At 33.7% G+C, this 13,600-nt stretch overlaps 2 protein-coding genes, 1 long non-coding RNA gene and 1 other non-coding gene across 4 annotated transcripts; 1 reads left to right on the top strand and 3 right to left on the bottom strand.

Annotated features, from left to right (window-relative positions):
• Positions 1–434: 434 nt before the first annotated feature.
• Positions 435–2,950, bottom strand: LOC132306573 (putative pentatricopeptide repeat-containing protein At5g59200, chloroplastic). Its single transcript, XM_059804008.1, has one exon. The coding sequence runs from the start codon at positions 2,776–2,778 to the stop codon at positions 877–879; it is 1,902 nt and encodes a 633-aa protein (XP_059659991.1). The 5' UTR covers positions 2,779–2,950; the 3' UTR covers positions 435–876.
• A 5,039-nt stretch (positions 2,951–7,989) lies between these two features.
• On the top strand, positions 7,990–9,674 carry LOC132306572 (uncharacterized). The gene is made up of 2 exons (XR_009482046.1): positions 7,990–8,642; positions 8,810–9,674. It is a non-coding gene; the product is annotated as an uncharacterized LOC132306572 (long non-coding RNA).
• LOC132306571 (uncharacterized) lies at positions 9,465–10,822 on the bottom strand. Its single transcript, XM_059804007.1, has 2 exons — positions 10,433–10,822; positions 9,465–10,328 (listed from the first exon to the last, which is right to left on the bottom strand). Exons 1-2 carry the CDS (start codon positions 10,453–10,455, stop codon positions 9,779–9,781), a joined length of 573 nt encoding a protein of 190 aa, XP_059659990.1. The 5' UTR covers positions 10,456–10,822; the 3' UTR covers positions 9,465–9,778.
• A 425-nt stretch (positions 10,823–11,247) lies between these two features.
• LOC132310967 (small nucleolar RNA snoR135) lies at positions 11,248–11,395 on the bottom strand. Its single transcript, XR_009482794.1, has one exon. It is a non-coding gene; the product is annotated as a small nucleolar RNA snoR135 (small nucleolar RNA).
• Positions 11,396–13,600: the final 2,205 nt, after the last annotated feature.

The following is a 13,600-nucleotide window of genomic DNA, read 5'->3' as shown; positions in this document are numbered from 1 at the left end:
TTCATTTTTTTTTTATTTGTTTTTTCTTGGTCAGAATTAGAAATCAGAGGGGAGGGGATAGGCGGCTCAAACCGAGGCGCGCACGTCAAACCGTGTAGCACCTTGTAGCTTCTCACTAACTGGGACACAAAGCACGCCGGTAATGACCTTTATATTTTAAAAAAGGGTACAAATTTCCTTAAACTACCCTTTTGATCTTCCCAAAATGCCCTTATATCATTTTACATATAACCAAACAATGTTGTGTTTGGTTAGGGTACATTGGTCATTTTATATTTATTTATTTTTTCAAATACAAAAGGGCACTTTAGTCTTTTTTTTTCAAATACTGACCACATGCCGTTGTTCGCACCAAAAATAAATATTAGGGACTTTTGAACCTATAGAGAGATATATACCCTATTTGCGAACACCGGGTGTTTTTCACTCTCCGCATTTTTTAAAATACAAACATAGATAGATTAGAGTGATGGCAATGCCAACAAAATTATAGGATTTACATTATCAATTCATCTGGTTTTTACAGTCTCCCTCACTCCATCTGCATTGAAAAGCTAGACAATCAAAATCACTCTACAAAATCAACTGATGGAAAAATTGGCAAAATTCTTGAATGATATATCTTCCTGCACTTCGGATGGTACATGGGATTCGTCATCCATCTTCCATCTATTGCTTGCACTTCCAGAAGCTAAACATGCTATATACTGATGCGATGAACAAATGCGTGCTGAATTTGGAAAGAAACAGTGCCACCTTCTTCGATTGCGCTTTGCTATGGTAAGACTTACGGAATTTACAACGATATATTCGAGTAAAAATTGGCAAAAAGCAATGGGCTCCACATTTTTTTTCTAGGAATTAAATTCTCTTGTTTTACCAGTAGTCCCCACAGGAACAAACACCATTTTCAAAATGGTGAAACCTTTTCCGATCTCTCACCACAATTTTTCTTCCAGTAACCTTAGTAATGAGCTTGATCACTGAATGACAATCATTGCATACTCTTAGATTTTTTACGACCCTTATTGTGGTATATGGTTTAGTCGAGATTAGCCCATAGCATATTGCAAGCCGCTCACTATGGATAGCTAAGGCCCCTTCTTTCTCCTGATCCTCAATATCCTGTAAAACCACACCTGTTTCTGGAGAGTAACCCTCAGATCTCAGTATCTGATTCAACTCCTTTAGTTTTCTGTAGATTGCTTCCTTTTCCGGATGTCTAAGGTCCCCCAAAAGGAATTCATGAATCTCATTCTTCACCTCAATCGAACTACAACCCGGTTCCTTCTTAATACCACATTCCTTCATCTTTGCTCTCACTTTTGCAGCATCCTCCCATTTACTCATTGAAGCATAGACATTAGACAGAAGAACATAAGTTCCCGAATCAGCATCCCCACTTTCTAGCAATATTTTTGCAATAACCTCTCCTAATTCGACATTTCCATGGATTTTACAGGCACTCAACAGAGCTCCCCACATGATATGATCCGGTGCTATTTTCATTCTCAGAATAAAATTATAAGCCTCTTCAAGACGACCCACACGGCCAAGAAGGTCTACCATGCATCCATAATGCTCAATCCGTGGTTCAATCCCATGATATCCAGTCATTGCGTCAAATATTTCATACCCCAAATCCACCAAACCCCTATGACTACATGCATTCAACACGCCAACAAAGGTAATGTTGGTTGGCATTAACCCTTGCTTCATCATTCGTTTAAACATCTCAATAGCCTCGATGCTCTTCCCATTTGATGCAAGCCCCACAATCATGGAATTGTAAGTGCTGACACCTCTCTCTTTCATCCCATTAAACACTTGTTCCGCCTCATCAATACTACCACATCTTGAGTACATGTCAATCAAAGCCGAACCCACAAAGTAATTCATCTTGATATCAGACTTCCCCACATAAGAATGCACCCACCTTCCTAGCTCCAATGCCCCCAACTGTGAACAAGCGGATAAAACACAAACAATAGTAACTTCATTTGGTCTCACACCTTCTCTTTGCATATCCCTAAACAACTCCAAAGCCTTATTCATTTCCCCATTCCGAACAAACCCATCAATCATTGCCGTCCAGCAAACCGTGTCCTTACTTTGAACTCGACAAAAAACACTAATCGCCTCCTTGACTAACCCATAATCAAAGTAAGATGAAATCATGACTGTTAATGCAACAACATCTCTTTCAGGCATTTCATCGAAAACCCTCCATGCATCATCAAATTCCCTGCATTTTCCATAGAGTTGCATAAGTTTCATCCTTACAGATCGATTTGAATTCAACCCGAGCTTCAAAGCCCGTCCGTGAACTTCTTTACCTTCTTTCAATGCCAATTCAAACCCACAAGCATTTAGAACTGAAGTAATCGCGTAATTGTCGGGTACAACTGATTCGTGGACCAATTGAGAATATACCCGAATCCCATCAAGACATGACCCATACAATACCAATCCATCAATGAGAGCAGTGTAGAGATAGACATTAGGGTTTCGAGTTTGTTGGAAAACCTTGTAGGCGTAATCAATGGACTTACAGTTGGAGCAAGTGCGAAGGAGCTCGAACAAAATAAAGGGGTCTTGTTCGTGTCCGTTTCGGATGATTTTGGCGTGTATTGGAGTGATTTGTTTGATGTGTTTGCATTTCTGCAACAGAGTGATGATTTGCTTACGTTGTGGGGAGTGATTGGGTTTTGAATCTGAATTTGAATTTGGCGGGAACGGAGACAGTCCCACAACGGCTCTTGTGGAGTGACTCATCATCAGTCATTATCTCCCAAATGTACCTATTGATTTTTTCATTGTAGTCGTGCGTGTTTATGAGCATGAGAAGAAAGTGAAAAAGGATAACACTTCATGCTTATGTGAATTATGGCCCTTTTAGTATCTCCTTGTACACCTGTCCATCCATCTTTAATGAATTTTGTGTGCGCTAACAAATACTCCGTAATATATATATTAATTTTTTGATATTTTAATTATGAAAAAACTACCTCTTTGACAAAGATTTTTTTTATCTTTTTAATAAATTGGTATATTATGTATCTTTGCAGATCTCATAGTATATTGTTATCTTTTAGTATAAAAACTATCTTATATACCTTTGAAAAAAAAAACTTATATTTGATGGACAAAAATGACCTCACTGAAACCGGTTCCCATAACATTTAAGTAATTTAAAAATAAAAAATAAAAAAGTCTATCTCCCCTCCGTCGTGGGTCATATATGTCATTCTCTTTTTCCTTAAATAAGACTTCCCTATATCGTTAATACTTCGTTATCTGTACTATCAATCAATTGTATTCTGTGACATAAATAAAAGTATTCTATGTTAGTAGGTCATATCTAATTAGTTGGTAATAACCAACAGGTCCGTAGCCTAGCTAGTAGTATCTGGCCCCAACTTCCCAAAGAGAGGTCAAGGGTTCGAGCCTTAGCGGAGGCATGTGTGTTTGAGTACCAATTAGGAAAAAAAAAAATCAATTGGTAATACCACGTCACTAATACAATCGGCCCAAAAAGTTTTTCTTCCCCTCTTTATTCGTGGTCTCCAACATCACCTGGTGAGCCTTTTGGTATCGACTCCAGCTGGCTAGGACCATGTCACCGACATCATCCACCTCATCGTCTTTCTCCTTTGTTGCATCAATGGCCATTGTATTCCTCCTTGAATACATAAACGGCTAGTACAACATTGAATAAGAGTGACCAACTTATATTAGTGTGTCGTGTCAAGACATGAGTATTTCATTGGTGTGTTAGGACACGAGTATCTTATTATATGAATTAACATGAACACGATACAATTATTATTCATGCTAATAAATCTTAACACAAACACAACACAATTATTAATCGAGTAAATTAATACGATACAACACGTTTTACTTAAAATTTCATACTATTAAAGTCATTTTTAAGATGAATACAACAAGTTTATCTAACACATTTGCAGATGTCTCGATAACCCAATAAGTTAGTGCCTCTGGTGAATTTTGGAGTACCAGACTTCGGCTCTTTACATTTACTAATCTAACTTCTAACACTTCTTACCTTAAAAAATAAATAAATAAATATAACATATTAGTTAAAACGAATCTCATCGGGTAGAAAGTGAATAGGAAAAGAGATTAAAGTTTGCTATCAATTATGTTTCTGCCAGCCAATCAAGTTACAATCGTGTGCTTTTATAATGTTGATAGTCAAGAACTGAACACATTCTTTCATAACGTGGAAACACAGTTGCTGCTATGGGTTCATTGGAGACGATAGTGTGGTATCGACCTAGCTTAATAGAGTGAGAGAGACTTACTTAGGTCCGCAGCATCTCCATAGAGTGAGAGACTTACTTAGGTCCTCAGCATCTCCGTCTCTGATACTGCTACTACTCTTATTTTCAGAATTAAAATCTCACATTTCTTCATGTGGATGCTAAAAAGATCGATAATCCCGTTGGGGCAGGTTTTTTTTTTTTTTTTTTTTTTTTAACGGTCTTGATCTTCTGTTAATGATGTGGAAATTCTTCAACCCAACATGTTTGTTGGGGTTGACAGCCTAATTTCCAACAATATATCATTGGGACCTCTCATCACTGCCATCTATTCCCTTCTTTCAAGCAAGGTCGTTAAAATTGGGATTTTACGCAAAATCGTTTTAGGTTCCGTAGAATCGGATTGTGAATAGTAAAATTCTACCAAATTATGAAAAAGTAATTAAAATTAACTTCTTGAACAATAAGATATGTAAAATATAACTAAAATAAAGCCAAAACACAAAATATTACATATTCATAAGTTCATAAATTTCAAATTCTTGAATATGTGACAAACCTATTTGGTGACAAACTTATTTGGGTGCGTGTTGCTTTCACACGGTAGCTAATGAATTATTATGTTCTTAGCCCCTGCTATAGTGTGACAACATGGGTCTTTGCTTTTTTGCAATCAGTGTATCTATCAGTTTTGATAAGGATGTGAATAAAAATAATAATTTCTTCCTACTTACTTTTTTTTCTTTTTTCTTTTTTTCTTTTTTTTTTTTTTTTTTTTTTTTGTTCATATTGGGTTCCACCACAGGTCAATAATCTAAAGTACTAGCTTATTTATTTATTTATTTTAAATGTACTCCCAAGTTGAAACTAAAATTTAGATAATATTATTTTAGAATTTTATCATATATTCTTTTTTCATATTTTAGTTTTTTTAATCAATTTAAGAATATTTTCATAATTATACAAAAAAGAAAAGAAAAGAGAGACCTATAAAGTTGGTTCCTTTGTAAAGTTTATGCAATTCACTTAATCAGAAAATTAGGGTCCGTTTGGTTAGTTAAAAATTGATGATGGAAAGTAAAAGAAAGAAAAGTGAAAGAAAAGAAAAGAAAATTAGTTTTCTATTATGCATTTGGTTAGCAAGAATTTTTTTGAAGAAACTTGTGAAAAAATGTTGTTTAATTAGTTTGGATAGCAAGAGAATGAAAGGAAAATGATTTTATATGTCAAAATTACCCTTATGAATTTAATAGTAAAATAATAATAATATATACAATTAAATAATAATAATATTAGTAAAATAATATACACAATTAAATTACCCTTATGAATTTAATAATAATAATAATAGTGATAAAATAATATATATAATTGGATTTATAAATAAATATATATGTCTAGATATGTATGTGTCTCTTTATATAGTTTTTTTTTTTTTTTTTTTGAAGTTTTCATTTTATATTAGGACTCTGCTATTAGATCAGTTTACTTTGTTTTGTAAGTGTAGCGAAGAATTTTCATTTCAAGAGTAAAAGAGTTGTAATCAAGTTAGGAGTATTAATTTGTGTAAGAAAACTCTCCTTTTGTGAGTATGAAGAAACAAAAAGAAACATTTTACACAAGAGTATAAGAGGAAATTAATATATAATGATATAACTTTCACGCGAAACTAAAATTTTCCCGTGTTTTATAGAAGAAACATTTTGAGGAAAATCAAACAGTTATGAAAATATTACTTTTTTGAAAAACTTTCCTTTTCATGCTAACCAAACGACTAAAAATCTTAAAAAATTTCTGTTTCTTTTCCTTTTTCACTAATTCATGCTAACCAAACTAACTTTTAAAGATTGAAGAGGTTTTTTATTAGTTTCTATACAATATTTGGACCAGGCGTGGCCCAAACAACTAATAGAATAAAGGCCCAAACACCAAATACTATAAAGGCCTACCCAAACACCCATTTTTGTAAAATCGTACTATTTTACGATTCTATCCATGATTCTATCGATTATACATTCGATTCTACCAATTGAGCGATTTTGTTAAGATTTAACTCGATTTTGAATTATAAATTGTAGAATCGCGCAATTCAACAACTCAGAATTGCGATTTTAATAGCCATGCTGCACGGTTAATCTTTTTTATCACAGATTCAATCTCTGCCTACTCCATCAACTGCTCCGGATGTGATTAGTTGGACTCCATCTCCAACTAATTTATTCTCCTTATCCAAAACTATTGATTATCTTGCTCCAACCTTGGCACAAGCTTATTTGGTTTAAGCACCATATTCCTAAACACAACTTTATCTTGGCTTGGTTTAAGGGGTAGGTACGGTTCAGAACCCTTGATTCTAAGCTAACGAAGAAGAAGCATTATACAAATGCATGTTACTTATGCCTCACCAAAGAAGAATCTTTAGACCACATCTTCTTCAAGTGCAAGTTCTCGGCAGAAATTTGGCTGTTTGTACAGCATGTTCCAGGGTTTTATATTCTCCCCAATTGCTGGTCTGACCTGGTGGTTTGGTGCTCAGAAAATTGGAATTCAAAGACCCATTTGGTACACAAGTTACTATTTTCTGCCTTTATTTACTTCATTTCGATGGAAAGAAATGCAAGAGCTTTTCGCAATCAATCCTCTTCTGCACAGCACACAATCAACCTCATTAAGAACTGCATCAGATGCAGAATAGCTTCTATCAAGTTGAGAAGCACTGCTGAGCTCAGACAGGTTGATAAATCTGAAGACTTGGTGCATTTATTCAACCAGGGCTGTTCAATAGCTCATGGTCATCTCTTGTTAGCCGGATAGGATTTTTGTTGCTCGTTGGGCTCATCTACTGTGATGGTTCTTGGTTGCTCCTGGTGGTACGTGCTTTGTTGTGCTTTGTGTTCTTGTCTCTTTTCCTTTGTACATTCTCTTTATTCAATACAGGCTTACCAGTTAACCAAAAAAAAAAAGAAAAAGAAAAAAGAAAAACAAAGACAACCAACTGGAAAATCTGCTTACAAGACAAAGAAAGGAAATTCCTAGTCCTACTATTCCAACATAAAGACAATACTAATTGCAAAAACCATTAAAAGGAAAATAAAAATAATTTTTTTCCTATTCGAACATGTACTATTTCTTGTTGAACCATGTCATACACAAATAATAATTAAATACTCAATGAACAAGTAATGTTTCAATCAGACTAAATAAAATTCTAGATCTTCTTCCACTATTACGCGTGTTATCATCTACCAAAGCAAATATCAACACCTATGAAGTGCGGATATTTATATTTGTTTTTTGTTTCCATAATATTTGTTTTTTTGTTCTCAACTTTGAGCACCCATATGATACTTCTTAGGTCACAGAGTTAATAGTATTTTATGACACATGTTGTGATAATACGGATTTTTTAAAAATTTTAATTTATTTTATGAATTTTAATTTAATTGTCAAAGTTTGATTATTTTATTTTAATCGGAGACTTGTAGTATATATATATTTTTATTTGTTACATATTTTATATATGTTTTTGTTACATCAGAACATAATGGAAGAGGTGGCCGAAAATGCAAAAGAAAATTAAAAAAGTAATAAGGTAGTTGAAGGGTCCCACTAAAGTTGTTTGATTTGGTTTGTTAACTCTCTCTCTCTCTCTCTCTATATATATATATATATATATATATAATATGATGGGATGATGGAAGGGACCAGCCGAAGTGGGAAAAGGGAAAAGAAAATTGGTGATGTTTTGCGGGCTCAAAAGGAATGGATATTTAAAGAAGTTTGAATTGGTTTTTGATATATATATATATATATATATATATATATATATATTGCCTGTTGAAGCAAAAAGGGGCTGCCAGTCGATTTGAGTGAGAGAAAGGGACATTGTAATATGATAATGGTGGGGCTTATTAGTTGATATTTTAGCAAAATATTGCTTTATTTACGTGAGATGTTGCTTGAGAGATACCAGATGAAATGACACGGGTTAGTAGGGAAAGAAAGAGATGGTGGCGGGTCTTAGTGTAATTTGTGGTTCAAATGTGATTATATTTTCTGATGGAAGGGATATGGTGAGCAGTTGTGAGTGGTCGGTGGACTTGCCTTTAAATATCAATATCAGTTTTGTAACTTCGGTGAGCAAGTGGAGATAGGAAAAAAAAAAATTAGAAAGAGTTCGAGGACAGTGAGCCGAGACAGAGAAGAGAGAAATTAGAGAATTAAAGAGTGAGAGTGGAAGAGGCATAGAGAAGGAGTCGAGAGCTTGCAAAGGAGTCCGGGACCTTGAAGCTTTGATGATTCAGTGAGGAAATTCTTTTTTAAGTGTAAGCTTCTCTATATCTTGAATGGCTTGCGGTAATTTTACTTTAAATAATTTTATTAAACATTTTAATTAAATGCATATGTATTTTGTTTATATATTCACCTGAGTATGTATATTTTGTGAAACTGTTTTATTAAACCCTTATGAAATTCTTATTATGGTTTTTTCTACTGGGACTTTCTGTCTCACCACCCTCTAGTTTCAGGTAACTAAGATGAATGGAGATCACTAGATTCAGTCTTAGGTGGAAAAGTCGGCGTTGCAGGATTTATTTTATTTATTAGGAGAATTTTTGTGTATATTTGAGGAAATTGACTTTGTATAAAGAGGCATTTTTTTTTATGATCCTGGTTGTATTTTGATGGATTTGGATTCGTATAAATTGAGGATTTTATTAAAATTTTTGTATAAATTGAAAATTTTATTAAAATTTTCAGAACGTGACACATGTCCAAGCCTTGAACTCTAAAAATATAACTTTTATATAGAATTCTAAATACTTAAAGATTTTTCAACAAAAAAAATTTGAGATATAATGAGTAGATATTATATCTAGTTTAGTCCAAAGTTAAACTACTATATAACATTTAATTATAACATGTGATTTTAATTTTAAAATGGATGCAGGCTGTTTTAATTGTTATACATACTTCATACAATATAGAAATATAAATTTGTATCCCCATCTTTATATCTTGTGGTTTCCTTAATCTTATATCCAATTATCCATGATCATGTTTCATAGAAAATCACAAACCATTTCCAATTTAACAAATAAATGTCATGTCTATTAAAATAAGAGAGACAAAGTAAAAGGAAAAGAAACGATCATTCTTAATGGCAGAATAAAACAATTGGAGTGCAATATTGAAATATATATTAATATAATACATATATATATATATATATATATATATAATAAATATTTCAATAATTCCTTCCCCTGGGGTTTGATGATCAACATAGTGCAATCTTTGAAATGGGTATATCGCAGGGTAAGGTACAATGCAGACTAGCTCATGGGTTTTTGTTTTCACTTAAATTTTACATTCAATAAGGTATATTTTACATTGCGGAAGGTATATTTTACATTTTACAGAAAGTACATTTTACATTTTGAACATTCAATAAGATACAAAGACCAAATCTTCCATAAGCAAGCGCGTATCTAGTGGGTGCGCTTCTCTTCCACTGGTATATTTGTCATAAAAGTATATACAACAGTGGATATATACACCAAAAGTGCAATTGTAACCAGTATAACCATCACGGCGACTGCAAGAATTGTTGATTTGCACCCACAAGACAACGTCCCCAACCGAATCTGGATCACATTGATCATCGAAAGCATCAAGAACACGCAACCCATGACCGATCCAAAGGCCGAAAACAACATCCCAACTCTGAGGCCAGTTTTGTTAATGTCTGCCTTAGCCGCAAGCTCTACCTTGCTGTTCAACAGATTGATGGCCAGTTTGAGACCCTGCGCGACAAGGGAGGAGAAGAGGAAGAAGCTGAACGAAAAAACCTCGAACACGAGGAGCCTCTTGGCGACGGCAACGTCTGCGTGGCAGTCCACTCGGTCCTCGAGGCTCCGTTGGGTGCCCGGCGTGGTGAGAGAGAGACCGACGAAGACGGCGAAGGTGAAGAGAGAGTTGACATTGACGAGGCCGTCTAGGGCTGTCACATGGACGCGGGTTGTCGACCTAGATTCGGATCTGAAAGAGGAGAGAGAAATTGAATTAGAGAATATATAAACACATGTATATGATATCTATATATATGTGTGTGTGAATATGTAGAGAGAGAAAAGAGAGATTACTGTTTCGTGTCCATCGACTCCATCGACAGTTGTCCCTATTTAGGGTTTTATGTTTTTCCTGAAATTTGAGAGAGGAGGAAATAGAGTTTAATTTGTGAGGACTGTTGGGTTGTTGATTTTTAGGATTTGCTTGCTTCTCTGTAACTGGGAAGGGAAGTGAGTGTGTGTGGAAGATTGAGATGCTTTGCTTTTTATGGTAGTTTTGAGCGTGGAAAAAAACAACGTGGGTGAATTAATTAATGAAGGCCCCAAAAATCACGTGAGGTTAATTTGTCGAAAAAGTATCATTGGAATAATTTACAAGCTTGACAAAGACATACAACAATCCTTCCTATGTCATGTGATGATGGTGAGTTACAACTAATCTTCTTTCTTATTTGATCAATGATTAAAGAATCTTAAATTTGTTGATAAAAGCGACGAAAAAAAAAAAAAAAAAAAATTGAGAATAAATTCAAAATCAATTTTAAGTCTGTTATAGAGTGTGATTTGGATTCTGTCACATAGTTGGAGATCGTATAATCCTATTTAGAGAGGATAAAGAGGTCTTATACTTCATTAAAGATGGAGGATCAATTCTGGTTGCTTGATAATGCAATTTGGAGATTGAATGAGGACACCCAGAATGATCAACATTCCACCTTTGGTAGAGGATCCAAGTGCATTGAGATCGTAACATTGTGTAGTTTTCAAATTTAATAAAAAATACTTATTAAATCATATGATTCATGTATTGAAAATTTTACATATTATACATTTTGAGTAACACTTCATTTTATTTTATTTTTCATTAAATATATAAAAAAATAAGAGAGAGATGTGGAGTAAGATGATTGTTGAAAGTTTCAATAAAAGGAATGAAACACAACTGCCCACCTTCCCCAGATCCACGGCAGAGACCTCTTTCGGACACAATGCATGCACTTATTGTAGCACAACGCCGATGCACACAATCCCTGCTTTGTTCAACCATATAAATTGTAACACATTAGATACACAATCAACAGAAAAAGGAATAATCACATGCATTTGCAAGTCTAAATGAATTTCAGTTATATATTTTAAATCGAAATATAGAATTTTAAAAAGTGTGTTTAATATGAAATTAATATAGAATTTAAAGGTGTAATCTTCACTTGAATTCAGTTTTTATTTATTTTTTAAAATTAAAAAGGGAACGATACAAAATCATGGAATTAAAAAAAGAAAAGAAAAAAAAAAGTATATTGGGGAAATTGGACTAATTCGGTCAATATTTGTTAACAATGTTGTGAAATTAGTTTTAACTAAAAAAAAATGTGGTGAAATTAGACTGATTCGTAAAATCTTGATATCAAGCAGATGTTTTCTTTGCTTTTAATAGGTACATATTGGGGATGCATATTTTAATGATAGCTACTCTTTGGTAAACTATTGCTATCTCATTGTGCAATATTATGTTATTCCTAAGAACTACTTACTATTTGTTATAGTATTTATTAGATTAAAATTATATAGTCTTGAATTTTTGCACGTGTTTTTTGCTAGTCTGTATATATATATACACACACACATACACAAAGACAGATGGAGGGGTGAGCCTAGGTGGGCTTGAGCCTACCCAAAAAAAAAAAAAAAAAATTACTATACTAATATTAGCTCACCCTCAAAATATATATATATATATATATATATATATATATTAATAGTATTAACCCATCTAATCAGGCTCAAGTCAACTTCAGCCATCATACTAAAATAAAGATCCAAACCAAATATTAACTCACCCCAACAACAAATCATGAATCCGTCCTTGTATATATTATATATAATGAATTTCTTATTGTCTTATACCATTAAGTTTGCCCTTATGTTATGTTTGAGTGCATTAAATCGGTGTTTAGAATTTAAAATAAATAATAATAATAATAATAATAAAATTAAAAATTTATATTAATCTATTGGTGAATTCGGTGCCGAACATAATATTATGTACAAAATGGGGCGCGCCTTGGCATATTAACTTAGGATCATGTCAATAGAAAGTTGGTAAGGTATTAATTTCTTATTATTATAATTATCCAATAGTTGATGTCACCACTTACGCATATCGGTGAGAATGGCACTGACATCATAACCATATATATATATATATATATATATATATATCCCTAGCAAAGACAGCAAGACAAACAACAACAAAACCATTACACGGAGCACAAATACAGATCCCTCAAAGCCAACTCAGTAATGTGATAAGGGATAGAAGAAAGAAGACAATAAGAAAGCAACTGCCCACGCAACAAAGCTGCAAGTGCATGAGCCACACAATTTGCACTATGCCGAAGACGAGGCACTGTATCCATTGGAAAAAATTTCAACGCTGCAACAATATAAAAAACCAGCGACGCAACTGCCATCGCAGCATCACCCTCACCTGCCACAACCACAACTAGCAGTTTAGCTTCAGATTCAAAATATACGTGTGTTAGCTGAAACAATTGAGCCCAAAAAATAACCATATTTATAAGTCCATCAATTTATATAAATAGACATACTCCTCATTTATACATGATGCTTATGAATTGGATTTCACTAATAGGGAGTACCCACCTTAACTTGTGGTCCACTCATTTGATTTGGATTTCAATAGGGGACACTTGGTATAATTAATGCATGAAAATGATGTACTTTCTTTAGTCCCACCATTGTGATTTGTGACTCACTGATTTGTAATTTTAAAATATATGCTTAACGTACAATGCATTAATGTGACTGAAAAGCATATAAACTGATAATCCTAGTGACCATTAATAGGCCGCGTCACCTTAATTTGTGGTCCTGCACTTCCCTCCATTTTCTTTTGCAACATATGTAAACAAACCATAGGAAGATGACGAAAATTGGGTTGTTGGTGCCACCTCTTGTTATATATATATATAGGAAGATGACGAAAATTGGGTTGTTGGAGAGAGAGGACGATGACGAAACCAAGTTTCGTCATCTTCCTGTGTGTATATATATATATATATATAGAGAGAGAGAGAGAGAGAGAGAGGAAGATGACGAAAATTGGGTTGTTGCTGCCACCTCTTGTTACAATGCATTATCACGTTGCGTTATATATATATATATATATATATAGGATGTTACAGATTGAACACTAGATTTTTTCAGTAATCTGAACTT

This window comes from Cornus florida, unplaced genomic scaffold (assembly GCF_030987335.1).
Source record: "Cornus florida cultivar Cherokee Brave unplaced genomic scaffold, ASM3098733v1 CherokeeBrave_3.0.0_Hap2_Chr05, whole genome shotgun sequence".
In the NCBI taxonomy this organism is placed as follows: domain Eukaryota; kingdom Viridiplantae; phylum Streptophyta; class Magnoliopsida; order Cornales; family Cornaceae; genus Cornus; species Cornus florida.
The sequence above is the reverse complement of the archived record's forward strand: the minus strand, read 5'-3'. Positions and strand labels throughout refer to the sequence as shown.